Source organism: Coenobita brevimanus, chromosome 100, assembly GCF_032717465.1.
Source record: "Coenobita brevimanus isolate Jiangsu-jjx chromosome 100, ASM3271746v2, whole genome shotgun sequence".
NCBI classification, from domain to species: domain Eukaryota; kingdom Metazoa; phylum Arthropoda; class Malacostraca; order Decapoda; family Coenobitidae; genus Coenobita; species Coenobita brevimanus.
The window spans coordinates 44243572-44264473 of record NC_137053.1 but is presented as its reverse complement, the minus strand read 5'-3'; the positions used below and the strand labels follow the sequence as shown (position 1 = coordinate 44264473).

The 20902-nt window shown below is 41.2% G+C and overlaps 1 protein-coding gene across 1 annotated transcript in view; it reads right to left on the bottom strand.

Moving 5' to 3' along the window:
* LOC145414648 (uncharacterized) overlaps window positions 1-20571 on the bottom strand; it is a 21515-nt gene extending 944 nt beyond the window's left edge. Inside the window, exons 1-2 of the mRNA XM_080284168.1 lie at window positions 20466-20571; window positions 19444-20172 (exon numbers count right to left, since the gene is read on the bottom strand). Coding sequence (XP_080140294.1) covers window positions 19444-20172; window positions 20466-20571 — 835 coding nt within the window. The remainder of the gene's footprint in view (window positions 1-19443; window positions 20173-20465) is intronic.
* Between the last annotated feature and the right edge of the window lie 331 nt (window positions 20572-20902).

The window sequence follows — 20902 nt, the reverse complement described above, 5'->3', positions numbered from 1 at the left end:
AGAATGCAAGGACCAGTGAAGTTGGCAATATATGCCGGAGACAAAGTGAGTAACAACGAAAGCTACTTGAAGCACGGCTTTTACTAACTATCTATTTGGCTCTTCTAGAAACAATTCCTGTACCATTTATTCTTCTTCCGATCACTAATGTTATTTCTAACTAATCGACAGTCTGTAATTACGCTCCATCGATCACTGCGTACAATCAAGTCTGTGATACAGATGAAAAACTTTGTATATTACTATTGATGATTCTGGTGCCTATAGTTTAATAAGACGAACTAATCCGTATATATATATATATATATATATATATATATATATATATATATATATATATATATATATATATATATATATATATATATATATACCCTTGGGGTAGGGAGGTTTTAAGAATACTCCCCTAGTATCCCCGTTTGTCGTATGAGGCAACTAAAAGGGTTGGTGGTGGGCTAGTGCCTCATCCCACAAGAAAAACTAAGCAAGCGAAAAAAGCGCTTCGGACCAGGACGGACCATACGTTGACGATCAAGTAACGAACAAAGGACATTCTAAGGATGGGAACATGGAATGCGAGAGGAGTGAATGATGATGTGAAAGACAGATTGTTCAGGTGCTTGTGGATGCAAGAGTGGATGTATGTGGATTGACTGAAACAAAATGGGAGGGTGAAAGCGTGAAAGAATGGGAGTATGGTTTACGAATATGTGGTGGAATTACTGAGAATGAGAGGGCAAGAGAGGAAGTATGTCTGATGATAAGAAGTGGAACGAGAATATAAGAGAGTCTGGAACAGTGGGTGCAAGGATTGTATGGGTGAGGATGAAAGTAGGTATACAAGCTTGGGCGACTGTATGTGCCTATGTGTCGACAAAGGACGGAGAGGCAAGAGTGAAAGATGAGTTTTGGGCGAGTGTATAAGGATGTATGGATAAGTTTGAGAGGCGCAAGAGAGTGTTTTTGACTGAAGACATGAATGGCAAAGTTGGGAACGTACGAGTGGATGGGGTGGTTGGTCAGTGGGGTGTGCCAGCTGAAGTAGCTGGGAATGGTAGTGCTTTGGTGGACATCTGTGCTAGTAACGGGTTGGCAATAGCCAACACCTTCTTCTGGCATAAGATGATCCACAGGTATACATGGAGAGTCATGAGGAGGATGGACGGTGAACTTGTTGAACGAAAGGCAATGATTGATTGCGCGTGTGTGGATGAGCGAATGAGAAGACAAGTGTTGGATGCTAGAGCGTGGAGAGGGTCGGGGAATGGAATCTCGGACCATCACTTAGTGATGGCCAAGGTAAGGCTGCAAAGAAAATGAGTGAAGAAACGATGGGGAAGACAGGAGGAAAAAGCTCCTGTGAAAAGAGTGGAGAAGTTGCAAGAGAGTGAGCAAATGGCAGAGTATAAGAGCTTAGTGGAAGAAAGATTGGAAAGGTATGAGTTAGAGCAGATGGATGGGGTGGAAGAAGTATGCAAGATATTCACGGACGAGACAGGCACAGCGTGCGAGTTGGTTTATAGAGTGAGGAAGAGATGCAGGGGTGTGCAAGGGACAGCATGGTGGAATGATGATGTGAAACGAGCTGTGGAACAAAACAAAAAGGCATATAGTGACTGGCTAGCGAGTATAGACAAAGGAGAAGAGAGAGAAGAGAGAGGTATATGTGAGCAGGAGAAGGGAGGTGAAGAGATTGGTGAAGGAGAGAAAGAAGAGAGTGGATGAAGAGTTTAGGAGGAATCTGAGTGTGAAATGGAGGGAGAGTAAGAAATTGTTTTGGAAGGCGGCAAAGAAAGGAAGACAATGTGAAAGGGGAAACAGAAGGGGAGTGAAAGATGGGAATAATAGATTGTTGGTGTAGAAGAGAGACAAAATGAGGAGATGGAAGGAGCACTTTGAGGATTTGTTAATGTAGAGAGTGAGAGCAGTGCGAGTATAAGTGGTTGGTGAATGGCTGAGAGAAGAAGAGATGAGAGGAGGGAGGAAGAGATCAGTAAGGCAGAAGTAGTGGAAACAATGAAGATCAAGATGGGAAAGGCCCCAGGAATTGATGGAGTGTGTGGTGAAATGCTGAAGTATGGGGGTGAGATTGTTGTAGAGTGGATATGGAAGTTGTGTAGATTGGGAAGAGGGAAGGGTTCCAGAGGACTGGATATCAGGTATAATTGTTCCTTTATACAAAGGAAAAGGGGAGAGAGAAGTATGTGGTAACCATAGGGGTATTTGTCTTCTTAGTGTGATTGGAAAAATATATGGTAGTATACTTACTCATAGGGTTAGGCATATAATAGAGGAGCTAGTTGGAGAAGAACAATGGGGATTTAGGAAGGGAAAAGGGTGTGTAGATCAGATATTTGTTCTAAGATGTTTAGTGGAGATGTATCTAGAGAAGCGAAAGAAAGTGTATGCTGCCTTCATGGACTTGAAGGAAGCATACGACAGAGTGGATAGGCAAGGTATGGGGAAGGTATTAAGAATATATGGAGTGGATGGGAAATTGTAGAGTGCTGTGAAGAGTATGTAAGAGGGAGTTAGGGCTACGGTGCGAGTGGATGGTGAACTGAGTGAGTTCTTTGATCTAAATGTGGGACTGAAACAGGGATGTATAATGTCTCCATGGCTGTTTAATATATTGGTGGATGGGGTTGTAAAGGAGGTGCAAGGTAGGGCAGTGGATGTGGGGGTGGCTCTAATGAATGAGGTGAGGTGTGGAAGATTCCAGTGTTGCTGTTTGCTGATGATACAGTATTGTTGAGTGAAGATGAATGGGAATTGCAAGGTTTGGTGAATGAATTTGGGAGCGTGTGTAAGAAGAGGAATCTGGAAGTTAATATAAACAAGAGTAAAGTTATGGTGTTTGAGGAATGAAGTCACAGAACATACAGTGAGGTTGGATGGTGAGGATGTGGAGACTGTGAATACATTCAAGTACTTAGGTAATGTGATGAGTAAAGATGGAAGTTTTGGGGATGAAGTGCTTGAAAGGGGACAGCAGGGAAGAAAGGTTGTTGGTTCACTGAAAGCGGTGATGAGAAATAGGGAGATGAGCAGGGAAGTTAAGAAGTCACTGCATTACAGTATTGTGATCCCTACTCTGACTTACGGAAGCGAGGCGTGGACCTTGCTAGAGGGGAACAAGTCAAGAGTAAGAGCAGTGGAAATGAGTTATCTGAGAGGTGCATGTGGAATGACATGGAGGGACTGGTTGACGAATAAAGAAGTGAAAGAACGTTGTAGGGTGGACGTGGATGGGATTGAGGAAATTTCACATGTGGAGAGAATGGAGAATGAAAGACTGACCAAGAGGGTGCATGTAGGTGAGGTGGAGGGACGGAGAGGGAGGGGGAGACAGAGGATGAGGTGGAGGGATGGAGTTGAGAGGTATATGAGGGAGGGGGAAGTGAGTTGTGGGGAGGGTAGTTAAATGGTGGGTGACAAAGCGACTTCGAGGCGTTTTGTCTCCGCCCACCCTTTGCGGGATTAGAGCGTCGGGTTATATATATATATATATATATATATATATATTGTTACGGAACAGAGAGAGATGATGAACACTTTAACTGAGAATACTAAAAATCACTACTGTCCTGTAAAGTTCCAGGTTCAAAACAAAAGAGTTAGGTAAAATTACAAGTTAAAGTTTAATGCTCAAACTAACAACTAAACATTCAGGACTCATAAGGATAATGTAATGGCAAAAAACAGGTTAAATATATGGTTAACTGCAATAGCCTCTATTAACACGAAATTAGCAAGAGTAAATTTATCTAAGTCAGCCCTGATAAAATGAGAATGCAAGATATATTATTACAGATACAAAATATTATTAATAATGGCTGACAATATGAACTTTACATGAATCACAAAAACCTTACCAGGCCTACGAATTAACACCTTATGCAATACAGTACAAGAAAAAATGTAATAACACTTATACTCAAATTACACAGCTGCTATAGTCTGACAAATCTAAACATAGGGTTTGGGTGAAGTCACCCCCTCCCTACACTGTTGCCATGTTTCCTAACCCTACGATGTATAACGCCTGTGGTTTGTGTAGTAGGAATGATACATAAACATAACTCATACTAATATAACTGTAATGAAAGTGCTGACATGTATCAAGGAAGAATAAAACTATTCTGCATACTATATTATACGATAATAGAGAAACGTGGCATAAAAATTTGGCAGTGTTGCTCTAAAAATATTCTAATTATTATTTACTTCCCCAACACTTCTAACATTGCTAATTAATTTAGCAAGTATAATTGCAAGAAAATTTGAAGGGATAAAAGTGGGAAGAGGCGATCCTTTCATAATTAAAATAAATATATCAAACAGCTCTGGGGTGGCAGCACTCACGCGACACGTGTTTGTGTGTACGCTATGGGAGGTCACCACCCCCTACAGGATTTAGGCCTATTGGGGAAACCTCTATAAAAAGAACGCGCCGTGACTTTTACCTCAAGGGTGGTGCGGAAATAAAGTCAAAATTATAATCCATACATAAAAAAGGAAGTAAAAAACCATGGATGACACATAACAAAATCTAGCGAGAGAGAGAGAGAGAGAGAGAGAGAGAGAGAGAGAGAGAGAGAGAGAGAGAGAGAGAGAGAGAAATAATAATAATAATAATAATAATAAAACTTTATTTCCACTAAACAGTGGGTATTCTTATACATTATACAGTAGTACAGCATACAGTATGAAAGTTCTATACACAATATAATACAAGTTGATACATGTGGTGGAGAATAGTGACAGAGAGGTAAATGGTTTAAAAGGTGTGGGGACACTTAGGTTAAAAATAGATCAATTAAGGGATTTAGGAACGAAGGCAGTGGGAAGGATTAAGACAGATGGGATTGTAAGATTAGAGAGTTTGAGCAATAGGGTAGAATGTATGCTCTCAATAAAAGTATAGCAATTATCAACGGCTAATTATTATACAGGTGTTGATGGTGGGGGTCTATATTTATAGGAGGTGTTGGTGGTGGAGGTATAGCGGGTGTTGTTGATGGGGGTGTTGTTGGGGGTAGGGGTATAGGGGGTGATGGTGGCAGGGGTATAGGGGGTATTAGAAAAACGGAGATCACAAGAGGGAAACAGTGTCAAGGTCATCGCTGATGGAGAGGTCAGCTCGGAAACGTGGCAACAGTGCAGGGAGGGGGTGACTCCACCAAAACCCTACGTTTAGATTTGTCAGACTATAGATGGTTGGAGACTTCCTGGGCACTCACAAAAATACTAACAACTGTACAGGGGAGGACAGATATGTGAGCAAAATGAGGAGTAGATCTAAGTGGCAATTAATGCAGAGACTGAGCTCATTATATAGGGGCTGGCAGAGCTTGATACAACTTGTAAGAAGGACGCGCAAATGAAGCCATAGGGGACAGAGTTGACAATCCTGCTCTGACAACAGAAAGAACGACTTACTCTACTATAAGGGTAGAAGGGGGGAGTGAGGTAGGACACGCTCGTGATCAAACATGCAGCATACTGTACGTTAGAATTCCACAAAGGATGATGAAATCATAGGCTATGTAACACCTCCCCAATAAGAAAAATAAATTTACAAAGGAAATTTCTTATTACTCTAAAACAATCCGTCTAAAGTCTAGATAAGCAATCTGCAATAACATTTTCTTTCCCCTTGACATGTTGTATGTCTAATGAATACTCCTGAAGAAGTAGACTTCATCTTGTCAATCTCTGATTTTTATCTTTATACTTACTAAGGAATTTCAGTGGGTTATGATCGGTATAAATGACTATGGGGTCAAAACCAGAACACAAATAAAATGAAAAATGCTGTAAACCCAAAAACAAGGCCAAAAGCTCTTTCTCAACAGTTGAGTAGCTCTCCCGAGGTGGAGCGAACTTCCCACTGTAATAAGATACAGGGTGTTCAATACCCTGATCATCCTCTTGCAGCCAAACAGCCCCAGCTCCTGTATCACTTGCGTCAACAGCCATCTTAAAAGGCTTAGCAAAATTTGGAGTAGCGAGCACTGGCTGACTTAATAGGACAGCTTTAAGTTTGTTGAAAGAGGATTCACAGTTATCGGTCCAGACAAATTTAATTCCCTTTTTCAGTAGGTCTGTAAGTGGTGATACAAGAATTGAAAAGTTAAGAACAAATCTCCTGTAATAACCTACCATTCCCAAAAATCTTTGTAGCTCTTTCCTACTTTTAGGTCTGGGAAGATCACTTATAACCTGAACCTTAGCTCCTGGTGGTGCAACATGTCCATCACCAATTACGTACCCAAGGTACTGAACTTTAGCTTCACCAAACTCACACTTTGATAAATTAGCTACAAGATTAGCCTGAACCAAACGCTCAAGAAATTTACTGACATGGCATAGGTGATCTTTCCAGTTGTCACTGAAGATTAATACATCATCAATATAAACAACACACCCTGCCAAACCCTCTGTTACAACATTCATGAGCTTCTGAAATGTGGCTGGTGCATTCTTCATACCATATGGCATTACAGAACATGCAAAAGTCTTTCTTAGTGTTACAAAACATGAGATCTCCCTAGCACGTTCAGTCATAGGTACTTGCCAGTATCCCTTTAACAAATCAAACTTACTTTTGTACCTAGCCTTTCCGATCTTGTCTATGCAATCTTCCACGCGAGGGAGAGGGTAAGTGTCTGTTTTGGTTATCTGATTAACACATCTGTAGTCAATGCAAAGCAGCTGTGACCCACCTGGCTTAGGGACTAGAGTGACAGGAGAACTCCACTCGCTCTGACAGGGCTCAATCATCTTGTGGTCCAACAGGTAGCCAAGCTCCTTCTGGATGAGAGGAACTTTCACTGGGTTCACACGGTAAGGAGGCAGTTTAATTGGCTTTGCGTCTCCAACATCGACATCATGCATCAACACAGTGGTTCTTCCTGGAGTGGCACGGAACACTTGCGGGTACTCCTGCAGTAATGCCGAAAACTCCTGCCTTTCCTCGGGAGCTAGATGAGAAAGCTTAGTCTGGAGATCATTCATGATATAAGGATTCTTCCCCAAACTATCACTCAGGCTCATGCTGCATGAGAGAACTTCACTTGCAGACTCGGGTGGAACAGCTACAGTGCAGACTGGGTTATTTTCGTCCCGCCTGTGATATAACTTTAGCATGTTGATGTGACAAAGTTGCTTGTTCTTCCTACGATCTGGTGTGGCGATGACATAGTTGATATCACTGAGTTTCTTCTCCACGAAATAAGGACCACTAAACTTGGCTTGAAGAGGTTGCCCATGCACCGGTAGCAGAATCAAAACCTCCTGGCTGAAAGTGGCGTAACCTGGACTTCTTATCATACCAAGTCTTCATCTTCTCCTGAGCAGCTCCTAAATTCTCTCTCGCCAGCTGTAAAGCAGTGGACAGCCGTTCTTTGAACTTCATCACATACTCCAGCAGGTTGACGTCATCTTCCTCCGACAGCCAGCATTCCTTGAGTAACTTAAGGGGTCCTCTTACTTCATGGCCAAACAGTAGTTCAAAAGGTGAGAAGCCCAGTGATTCATTTGGAGATTCTCTTGCGGCAAATACAACGAATGGAAGACCTTTATCCCAGTCTTTCTGATGTTCCAAACAGTATTTCTTGAGCATGGATTTGAGTGTTTGATGATATCTCTCCAACGCTCCTTGGGTCTGGGGATGGTAAGCTGAAGACGTGATCTGGGTGATGCCCAACTCTTTCAGAGACTGCTTGAAAACATTTGACATGAAATTACTTCCCCGGTCTGACTGTACCTCCTTGGGCAGACCAAACTTTGTGAAGAACCCTAGCATTTCCTTAACCACGTTCTTTGCTGAGATATTTCTAAGTGGAATGGCTTCAGGATAACGAGTAGCCATATCAATCAGGGTCAACACATAAGAAAATCCTGAAGAAGTCTTAGGAAGAGGGCCCACAATATCCACCAACACACGGGTGAATGGCGCCTCAAAAGGAGGAATGGGAACTAGAGGTGCAACCTTTTCGGTCTGATTACACTTCCCCACAACTTGACAGGTGTGACAAGACTTACAATACCAGGAAACATCCTTGAAGATATCTGGCCAGTAGAAGTGTTTCAAAATGCGTGCCACAGTCTTCCTCACTCCAAGGTGTCCTGCCAAACTGGAATCATGAGCCACTCTAATGATATCCTGCCTACAAACACGAGGGATGACAACTTGATGTACAACCTCCCATTCACAGTCGGCTGATGCTGTTGGGGGTCTCCACTTCCTCACAAGTACTCCTGACTTTATATAATAACAAGTAGAAGCACCAGCTGACTTTTCCTCACTGAAAGCAGAGTTAGCTAGACCTTTCAACTCAGGGTCAGCAACCTGCAACTCAACCAACTCTTGACGAGACAAATTATCAACACTACGCGGTACTGCCTCATCTGGTGAGTGGTCCAAATTAGCAAGAAAAGTGTCAGCTAGGATAACATCATCATCATCATCAGTATCCTCTAAGTCACCAGTAACTTTAGACTTAGCCCTAGTGACAGCACATGCAGAGAACACATCAGGGACATCACAATCCTGGGTCGCAGCCACTGGCTCACTAGACAACTGAGGAGCTGGACACACTTGACTTCCACCAATATCATTTCCAAGTAAGAAAGTTACACCTGACATTGGGAGTGTCTCAACCAACCCGACCATAACGGAACCATTAACAAAACCAGACTCTAAATTCACTCTGCACAGAGGGACAGAGAAGTAATTATTCCCTACACCTTGTAAGATTACAGTTTCATCAGAGGAATTAACATTAGAGCCTAGAACACTGGTCAACATAAGGGATTGGCAAGCACCTGTATCACGATATATTTTAACTGATTTCCTGTCATTACTGTCCAGAGGACTGACAAAACCATCAGACAGGAAATTAGCACATGTACTCTTGAGAGTGTCACCCACGTTACTGCTCAAAAGAGGAGCTTCATCATGAGAATTTAATTTACCCTCAAAGCAGGTTCAATTAACTCAGTTAAAGAATTCTGGGAACTCTCAAGGGTGGACACTAGACCAATTGACTGAATATTTAAAGACTCCTTTTTGTTCACATCACGCTGTCTCCTGAAACATTTCTCCGTAGTATGACCAAGCTTACTACAATAAGTACATTTACTTTTCTGAAATCTAGAGGTGAAGCTGGTATTTACTTCCTGAGAAACATCATCTTTATTCACTTTCCTGTTACCTGTACTCTGAGTAGAGGCAACGTACTTACTCTCAGCTTTCCTTTTTTCTTTAGAATATCTTTTGTGAGTGAGAACATATTTATCAGCTAAAACTGCAGCATCAGACAAATTATCTATTCTTCTCTCATCAAGATATAGGCTTACATCTTCATTAATACACCTTTTGAAGTCCTCCAGCAAAATCATCTGCTTAAATTTATCAAAATCAGAATTTACATTCTTAGAATTTAACCACTGCTCTAACAGATCTTCTTTGATCTTTGCATACTCGACATGGGATTGCTTATCTTGCTTATAAGTTGTCCTAAATTTTACTCTATAGGCTTCTGGAACAAGCTCATAGGCCTTAAGAATCAAGCTCTTAACTACATCATAATTATCAGATTGATCCTGAGGCAAAGATGCATAAGTTACTTGAGCTTTACCGGTGAGAACAGCAATTCCCAATTGTTGAGCAACAAGCTTAAGTTCATTCTTTGTTCTGTTTTCTACATCACACACTGTTTGCACATTTGACAAAAAATCTTTGGCTTCATCAAGAGTAGTAATAGTAGACATCATGAATAAATCACAGTCGCAAAATATCAAGCAATATCCTTATGATAATATCCTGAATATCCTGATAAGAGGTCGCCAAATTTATGTTACGGAACAGAGAGAGATAATGAACACTTTAAGTGAGAATACTAAAAATCATTACTGTCCCGTAAAGTTCCAGGTTCAAAACAAAAGAGTTAGGTAAAATTACAAGTTAAAGTTTAATGCTCAAACTAACAACTAAACATTCAGGACTCATAAGGATAATGTAATGGCAAAAAACAGGTTAAATATATGGTTAACTGCAATAGCCTCTATTAACACGAAATTAGCAAGAGTAAATTCATCTAAGTCAGCCCTGATAAAATGAGAAAACTGGATAATGCTCAGTGAATGCAAGATATATTATTACAGATACAAAATATTATTAATAATGGCTGACAATATGAACTTTACATGAATCACAAAAACCTTACCAGGCTTACGAATTAACACCTTATGCTATACAGTACAAGAAAAAATGTAATAACACTTATACTCAAATTACACAGCTGCTAGATGGTTGGAGACTTCCTGGGCACTCACAAAAATACGAACAACTGTAGAGGGGAGGACAGAGCTGTGAGCAAAATGAGGAGTAGATCTAAGTGGCAATTAATGCAGAGACTGAGCTCATTTTATAGGGCCCGGCAGAGCTTGATACAACTTGTAAGAAGGACGCGCAAATGAAGCCATAGGGGACAAAGAGTTGACAATTCTGCTCTGAAAAAACAGAAAGAACGACTTACTCTCCTATAAGGGTAGAAGGGGGGAGTGAGGTAGAACACGCTCGTGATCAAACATGCAGCATACTGTACGTTAGAATTACACAAAGGATGATGAAATCATAGGCTATGTAACAATATATATATATATATATATATATATATATATATGTATGGTATATACAGTATATAGATAGATAGACAGATAGATAAATAGATAGATATAGATAGATAGATATATCGATATATATATATATATATATATATATATATATATATATATATATATATATATATATATATATATATATATATATTGGGAGAGGCCGTTCCTGCAGTGGATACTCAAACGGCTGATGATGATGATGAAGATATATATATATATATATATATATATATAAATGTCATCGTCATCATCTAGGTCACCTTTCCCACCCTAAGGCTTATGAGAAGTAGCAACGTCCGGAGAGCCAAAATTTACCCCAATCAATGAGCCACGCTTGCATTCACACACCATTCAAGCCCCCGGAATCCTGGCTCTGTCTGATACGCACAAATATTTACCACGTTCTGTAGCTTCACATAAACGTATCCGATAGAGTCAGTCCGGAAGCTGTCACATTACTGTAAAAAGGGTGCCAAATCCCTTATCATGGTCCTCTCCTCATTCAGCCAGCTCGATCACTTGTCAGTTCCCCAGCCTCACCGACTTCTAAATCTCTCTTCCTCACACTGTCATCCACCACATCCCTCCATCTTCTCCTTGACGTACCTCGCCTCCTCCCTCCTTCAAATTCGCTCAGGTATACCTTTTCAACCACTCTTGTTATCCAGTCTCTCCACAAGGCCACATCATCTCAGTATATTCTCTTCGATTCTGGTATCCACAGACTTCCTCACTCCACATCTTTTATGAATCACATTATTTTGTATCCTATCCGTTGTCTGTACTCCACATACATTCCTCAGCAGTCTTATCTCCACTGTTCTCACTCTTGACTATTCATTTTCATGCCACACCATAGTCTCACATCCTTATGTTACAGTTGGCACTTTTGCACCAGCTACATTCCTTCCTTGTGTCACTCTCCTTTTCACTTCTTTTGCACATTTTCCTTACTTTTCAATCACTGTACCCAGGTACTTGAATTCTCTCACCAGTTCCAGTGTCCCTCCATCACACAAGGAGCCACTTTCTTTGTCAATAATCCTCACTTTACTCTCAATGCAAGGCACTCACAGACATCACCAAAACTCTGCACTAACCCATCAAATTCTTGTCCGGAATTTGCAGGTAATACAACATCATCAGCATATAACAAATTTGAGATTTTCCATCATCACCATTCATTACCAATGGCATCCCCTTCTCCATTACTCTTACTTTTATTTCCTTCGTCAACTCATATATATATATATATATATATATATATATATATATATATATATATATATATATATATAATGAATAACCATGGGGACATCACACAACCTCGTTGCACGCCCACACCGATGGTAAACTATTCGCTTAGATGCCGATTTACCCTTACACATCCATCACTACCATTATAAGAACTCGTGACAGCACCTAGCAGCTAACCATCTACACCATACCTGCGCAAAACCTTCCACAACTCTCCTTGGCCTACTTTGTCGTATACTTTTTGCAGATCCGTCTATCAGTCTATCTGTATACTGTTATGGGGGTGTATATTACGGTGCACTCTTAACCCTTAATTAAGCACCAAAAGGGACAAGGTAAAGCTTGCAAGAAAACTAACCTAATTTTACGGTACATTTAAACCTACACAACCAATAAAGAAACCAAGGTTCGTTTTACAAAAGGGAGGATTCATATAGGCCTCAGAATACAAATATAAAACAAGTTATTTCTTACCTAACCAGAATACACTCAGTGGAAGCTAAGTACTCACAAAGCTTGAGGAAACGTGGAGACTTCGATGGTTGAATCCAGATATAAATCACACACTAGTGTAAATGGAGGAGTGAACCAAAAATGGGAAATGGTGCACAAACAGTGTATTTTGTAATCAAAGTCACATAGTGAGTAGTGTTGGGGAAAAGTGCAACACAATGTGACAAAAGTGTAACGTGACAGTAAATGAGACAAAATGTGTACAGTAATGTGTACAGGAATGTGTGTACAAAATGAGACTAAATGTACAGGAATGTGTGTACAAAAAAAATTAGACAAAATGTGTCTCTTCACATTTTCCTCGACCATATAAAGGAGACTTACTCCGCCTTTCTCAGCTAATTAACCACTAATTTGTCTTAAAAATAATCTCCATCCATACAGAAACAATAGAGGCACCTGCTACTAAGGGAAGCCAATGGCGAAGTTACACAAATTACACAAGACCAGTGACGTGCCATTAAGAAGGCAGAGCAAATGTTATTTAGGTTCTATTGGCAAATACTCTCTTTTAGCTCCTCCCACGCTATAAGCTACACCCATATTCAAGGACAAGAGGGATTTTCTGCGTAATTTGTGAGAAAAACATCTGGTGTGTTATAGTTGAGAAGGCAAAGTTGACCGCTGGGTAAATAGACCTGGGGACTAGGGTTACCCTTTACAGGCAGCAAAACTGATAAAAGAAAAGATTTAATGTTCTTAACGGCTCCCATCTCTCTCCTTTCATTATCATCTTATCTTCTATTTCACCCATTCGCTACTGGGGTAACTATGCCAGAGACACCTCCCTTCCTGAGAGAAGAAATTTCCCAAGGGGAAATTTCTGGATACTGTACAATCAAGTTCTGGACAGGTAATCTGCTAAAACATTACTAACACCTTTTACATGTCTTACATCAAGGGAGTATGCTTGCAAAAATAGGGCCCAGTGGGTCAATCTAAGATTTTTGTCCTTAAATCGGGACAAAAATTTCAGAGGGTGGTGATCAGTGTACACTACAACATCACTTGACCCTGGACCAACATATACAGAGAAGTGTTGAAGGGCAAGTATGAGTGCAAGGAGTTCTTTCTCAGTAGTTGAATAATTTCTCTGGGCCTTATTGAAGTTTTTGCTAAAATAGCACACAGGCATCTCAAAGCCTTCATCATTATCCTGAAGCAAAACTGTGCCAGCCCCTAGGCCACTGGCATCAACAGCTAATTTAAAGGGTTTATAAAAATTGTGAGCTTGAAGCACTGGGTGACTTGACAGGATGGCTTTGACTTTAGAATAGGCTTCCTCACATTCTGGCTTCCACTCATACTTGACTCCTTTTCTTTACAAATCAGTGAGGGGAGCTACAAGATCAGAGAAGTTCAGGACAAAACGTTTGTAGTACCCTACCATACCCAAGAATCGTTGCAACTCTCTCTTATTTTTGGGTTGGGGGGAATTGACTATGACCTGAACTTTAACATCAGGTGGACTCACTTGGCCTAAACCGACCACATAACCTAGGTACTGCACTCGAGCCCTCACAAATTCACATTTAGCTAAATTAAGCACTAAATTAGCAGAAGACAGTCTCTGAAGCAAGCCATCTAGTTGCCTCAAGTGTTATTCCCAGGTGTTGCTAAAAATAACAACATCATCAATGTAACACAATTCTCAACATGCTTGGTGAGGTCATTCATCAGCCTATGGAAGGTGGCAGGAGCATTCTTCATACCATAGGGCATGACCTTACATTTATAAATCCTGCCACCGACCACAAAACAGGAAATTTCTTGGGCCCTTTCTGTGAGTGAGACTTGCCAATATCCCTTCATTAAATCTAATTTTTGATAAACTTAGCATTGCCTATCGCATCCACACAATCATCTACTCTAGAAGTGGGTAAATATCAGTCTTGGTAAGGGAGCTGACTTTACAATAATCAATACAAAAACGATGTAACCCATCGGGTTTTGGAACCACAATGACCAGGGAGCACCACTCACTTTGACAGGACTCGATTAACCCCTGCTGCAACATGTAGTTCAGTTCCTTTCGAATGATGGTCTGCACCTGAGGACTAGCCCGGTAGGGGGACTCTTTTACAGGGCTGGCATATCCAACGTCCACGTCGTGATGTGCCACTTCCGTCCCTCGTGGGGTGTCCCGTAAGACATCAGGGAATTTCCTGAGAAGGGCAACAAGCTCAGCATACTGCTCTGCAGTCAAGTGGGAGAGTTTATCAATCAGTGTACTCCAAGCTTCCTGGTTTTCTCTCCAACTGGTCATCTGGTCCAAAGTCAAAGGGCAAACCCTTGTCCTCCGCCAACCTGACAGCCGACATCACACATGCAGCACTAGGGGAGTCCACAAAGTCGACAGCCGACACCATGCATGCAGCACTAAGGGGGTCCATGTCTCGCCTGTGGTACTTCTTCAACATATTTACATGGCACAGTCTTCGTTCCTTCCTCTGGTCTGAGGTTAAAATGACAATTTACTTCACCTGCCCTCATTTCCACTAGATAAGGGCCTGCAACACTTGCCTGCAGAGGCTGACCATGAATGGCAAGCAAGACAAGAACTTGATCGCCTGGGTGAAACACTCTGTGCCTAACTTTCTTAGAGTGGTCATACCACCTCTTCATCTTCTCCTGAGAGGACTCCAAGTGTGCCCTGGCTACTTACATACTATAGGTCAGTCTTTCTTTAAATTTTGGCACATAGTCTAGCAAGTTAATTTGGTCATCATCCTTCACCCATTGTTCTTTGAGGAGCTTAAGAGAACCTCTTACTTCATGGCCAAAGATTAACTGAAATGGGGAGTAGCCCAAGGACTCACTCAGTGCCTCTCTGGTTGTAAAAAGTAGGAAAGGCAAACACTTGTCCCATTCCTTTTCATCAACACATAGTTTTCTGAGCATACTCTTCAAAGTTTGGTGATACCTCTCTAATGCACCTTAACTCTGAGGATGATATGCTGAGGAAGTGATCTGGGAGATTCCTAACTCCTTAACGGTTTGTCTGAACAGTTTGGAATTAAAATTACTGCCTTGATCCTACTGCACTTCATTAGGAAGACCAAACCGGGTAAAGAATGTTAGCATCTCCTTTACAACCAATTTAGCTGAAATATTTCTCAAGGGAATGGCTTCAGGATATCTAGTGGCCATGTCTAACATTGTGAGGATGTACTGGTGGCCTGAAGAGGTCTTAGGCAAAGGGCCAAGAATGTCCACAAGGACTCTAGTGAATGGGGCCTCAAACACGGGTAGAGGAATCAAAGGAGCCGCCGGGATGGGCTTATTCCTCTTACCGACTAGCTGACAGGTATGACATGACCTACAGAACCAGGAGACATCTCGACGGATTCCAGGCCAGTAAAAATGCTGCCAGATGTGGTAGAGAGTCTTCCTTACCCCTAAGTGACCTGCTAAAGAAGAGTCATGAGCAATGGACATAATTTTTTGCCTATATGGTCTTGGAACCACCACCTGATGTACAGTCTCCCACTCGTTATCATGAGCAACACTAGGAGGTCTCTGTCTTCTCATTAACACGTTATTTTGGCCTTAAATAATAACATTCTGTCAGTTCAGACTCACATTCATCTTCCCTAACTGCTGAGTCAATTTCAGTGGCAATCTCTGAATCAGATCTTTGCATATCAGCTAACTTTGCACTTGCATCGGTCTGGGGAGAATCATCAACCTCTGAGTCATTTAACTGGGCACAAAACGTGTCACCATGCCCAATATCATCATCGACATTGCCATTACCATTACTGTCAACAATCTCATGGCTGGCTTTTGCCGTCATAGCTCTAGTTACAGCACATGTGGGAAACAATTTAGGACATGTATCTTCCAACTCTTTAGTCCTATCCTCACTCAGGAGAGTTTTTAATACACAGGGTACAGCACGCACCTGTTCTCCCGCCAAGTCATTATCCAAAAGGAAAGAGACCCCTTGTAAAGGAAGCTGGTCAACAACACCCACACGCACTGAACCAGTAACTAACTCTGACTGGAGCTTCACCTCAACTAGGGGAATAGATACAAACTCAGCTATACCCTGCAGCAAGACACATTTCTTAGGGTCAGCTACATCAACAATCCTCTTCAACATTAGTGACTGCGAAGCTCCTGTGTCTCTAAGTATAGTGACTTCTGTACCACCTTCTCCATCAACTGAAACTAACCCCTTAGATATAAAGTTAGCAAATAAATGACCTAGGGAGGAGTCATTTTGAGTACTGCTTGGGGGAGGACACTCTGATGGAGTCTTATTACCACTCTCATCTGAACCTGACGGCTGCACTGCTCCAGTCTTACTAGTGTATAACAATGGCTCTACAGGAGTCTGTCTATCCACCACTGACGGCTCCACTCTGGCCTTATCAACAATATGCACCTGCTGGGGTTGTGTCTGACTACCGCTAACAATATCTGTGGGTGGCTGCTCTTTGTTGGTGTCAAAAGATCCCCAAGAGTTTACCAAAGAAACAGGTTTTACAGAGGAACTTTTCCCTCGTTTTTTCCAGCACCAATCCTCCAAGTGCCCAGTTTTCTGGCAATACCGGCAAAACCTGACACTTTTTCTTGACCCTCTGGCAACATTGTCCTCACTTACTTTCGTAGAACTAACATGCTCTGGGGTTGCAGTGTTCCCATTAATGTCACTTGACATTGGTTTGCCTTTACCAGAAGAAGGGTTCACAAAAACGGGTTAGTTCACTCTCCTACCCGTAACAAATAACTGATGCTTATGTTCATGTTTATGAACTATACTATAGTTATCTGCTACAACAGCAGCCTCAGCTAGGGTATCTAAATCTTTTTCCACTAGGTACGTAGCCACATCCATATCTTTCTTACCAGTGAAGTTCTCCAAGATCATTAATTCTTTAAGTTTACAGAATTCATCAACTTTCTTAAAATGCAACCACTGATCAAATAAGTCTGTGAGTACTCTAGAATATTCCACATGAGTCTGATCTTTCTGTTTAAAGGTGGATCTAAATTTAAGCCTATATGCCTCTGGCACAAGTTCATATGCTTTGAGAAAGCCATCTTTTAAACAATCATAGTCGACACTTTGATCAACAGATAAAGAAATATAAGCCTCTTGAGCCTCTCCTTTCAAAACACTCTGCAGCAGTACTGTCCAAGGGTCTTTTGGCCATGAGAGAAGACCTGCGACCTTCTCAAACATATGGAAATACTTGGTGACATCTTGCTCATTAAATGGAGGTACTAGCTTAATGTTCCTAGCAACATCAAAAGATTCCCTGGCAGATGAACTACTAGATCTAGGTAAACTATCAGGGTGCTTCAGTCTGAATTCGTGATCCATTTCCTTTTGTCTCATTTGAGCCAGTAATTCTATTTCCCTCATTTTGGCTTCCACTTCAAGTTCACTCAGTTTAATTCTAACTGAAGTTGCACTTTGTCACCAGTATCATGAGCAGAAAAATCACTAGGGCCAGGTATCTCCGATGCCAAAGGCTCAGGGTCAACACCTTGTGCAGTATCAAATGGCTCAGAACTAGCTATAGAGGACTCACTTTGCTCAAACATGGTGTCCAGTATTAAATCAAGTAACTTAGTCTTAGTGACTGAGGCAGGAAATCTCAACTGTAAAGCCTGGGCAAGAAATATGAGCTCGTGTTTTGTGAGTGTTTTCACTCTGTTTGGGGATGGCTTAGAATCCAAAAATGCTTTCACATCACTATCACTCATTAGGGTCATGATTACTGATTATAGTTAAGTAGGTAACAGTATGCACTGTGTATGTGGCCAAGGTTGCCAATAGTATGTTACAGAGCTATCCTGGTGAGGTTGCCAAATTGTTATGGGTGTATATATTACAGTGCACTCTTAACCCTTAATTAAGCACCAAAAGGGATAAGGTAAAGCCTGCAAGAAAACTAACTTAACTTTACTGTACATTAAAACCTACACAACCGAAAAAGAAACCAAGGTTCGTTTTACAAAAGGGAGGATTCATTTAGGCCTCAGAATACAAATATAAAACAAGTTATTTCTTACCTAACCAGAATACACTCAGTGGAAGCTAAGTACTCACAAAGCTCGAGAAAAGGTGGAGACTTCGAAGGTTAAATCCAGAAAAAAATCACACACTATACTCGGTTTCACGGAGTCTGATGCACAGATTTTGCCAGCTGATGACAGGCGGAATTGGTAACACTGCGCCGTGTCCTCGGGCGGTGATTGGTCAATCTCCATCGTATTTGAACGTGCGCCAAATTGAATTTGTATTCCTACCAACCTCCTCATTTATTTGTAAGATACAGAATTATACGGCTGCAGATTAATGCAATGATATCTATAGTGATAAATATGTCCTTTTTAATTTATTAGAGATAAACCTGAACGACACTGATAACAAAACTAAGGCGCTACTGGACGCATACGAACAACAGTTAAGGACAGAAGCAGGCCTAATGATAATTATGTTTTATTTGTCTATATTGTCATTTCACTATGATTAATTTCGTTCACACTTTACGCGGTTTAATTGTAGCGGCATGGTACAAGTTATTATTTTCTCATGGGGTTTCCTTTTATCTTTCCTTTATTCCGTCGTTAACAAATACTCGGTTCATTCTGCAATAATGTAATCCATTACTTTCCGGGTCTCTCTCTCTCTCTCTCTCTCTCTCTCTCTCTTATGAAATGGCTCAGGAAAATAAACACCAAACGTATTACTGTAAGGAAATTTTTGTACTGAATCTGACTATGAATACAAACAAAATAATGTAGCTCTGTAAAGCTACTGTTACCTATGAAGGTATTGAAAATGTGTGTTTATTAAGAACAGCATGTATTGACCCCAGTGAGATTGTGTGTGTATGTGTGTGTGTGTGTGTGTGTGTGTGTGTGTGTGTGTGTGTGTGTGTGTGTGTGTGTGTGCTCACACAAATCATAATCAAGAAAAGCTAAGCATATCTAAGGTAAGGTTGTATATTTAGGTCTCCATATCACTTTCCTCTTCACTTGGATCGTCCACACTACTTTCGTCAGATGCCACATTAATTACAAAATTTTCAACATAATGATCTTGTGCAATGTCCTTGGCCCTGAATTCAGCCTCAATTTTTAGTGTGTGGTCGATGCATTTCCGCCAATGTTCAGAGGTTATGTTGTTGATTGCCTGGTAGGCTATTTGCTCAATTCTCTTCAGGCACTGGTTACCATTAGAGTTTTTCTGCTTCACTTCAGTTTTCACCTGTGCCCAAATTAGTTCAATGGGGTTCAGCATGCAGTGGTACGGGGGTAGCCTGAGTACACTATGTCCGTGACTAACTGCTATCTGATCAATTTCGTATTCTTGCTTTGACTTGTGTTTTTTACAGATCTGAAGTAACTGTACTTCAGTAGCAGAGGGATCATGGGAGATATTGTTTGAAGCTAACCACTGTAGTAGTTCATCTTTTCTGCTGCTGGTTGTTGGCACTTTACAGGTGAATTTTGAGTGGTATGGTGCATTATCTAAAACTATTAGTGATCCTTCACTGATGTTGGGAAGTAATTGTTCTTGGAACCAGATCTTGAACCGTTCATGGTCCATAGCATTATGGTAGTCCCCCTTTGATCCATTCTTGGACCGGAACATCAAAAGAGCTCCAGGTATGAAGTCTTGGTGACCACCAGCATGAACTATGATGAATCTGGCACCTCTCCCCGTCTTAAGTTTAGGGCCAGCTGTTCCGTCTGGATCAGTCCAACAACGCTCAACACAGATGTTTTAGTTGATCCATGTTTCATCCAAAAAGACCACCGGACGGGGATGGGAACTTGCTCTGTTGTTGTTCATTTCTCGAAGGTATTCTTTTCTGGCTGCCACAATGTCCTTCCTTTCCATCAAAATTTTCTTCCACTTTGCACCTTCTTATACCGAAATCCCAGTTGTCTTATTATTCTAAATAATGAAGTTCGACACCCCTTGAAACTAATAGGAGGCTCATGGACTTTCTTTAATAAAGCCGAAATCGTTGGCAGTTCACCTCGTTCATAAAATGCCAGCAGCTCTCGTCTGATGCATCCTTGGTCAAAACTGTCCAGATTTCCTACGATGGGTGATGGTCGTACATGTTTAGGTGGTGAACACATTATACCATTAGGTGACTTAGAAGCCTCTGCTATTATCCTCTGGATAGTTCTGTAGCTGACTCCAGTTGCTTTTGCTGTATTCAGTGTCACCTGTAGTTGTGTTTCACACTGACCCTCCCTCGTAAAAAATCGGTGAACGTTCATTATAATATTTCGTCCCTGACTTCCATATTTGTGAGGGGACCGTTGGAACTTTTTGTTAAGGCCTGTGTGTTGCTCTGTACTTGCCGTGCAGGTGGCGGTAGTATTAGTGGTAGTGGTAGTAGTAGTAAGTGGTGGTAGTAGTAGTATTACTACTTGTTGTTGCTGTAGTAGTTGTTGTTAGTGTTGT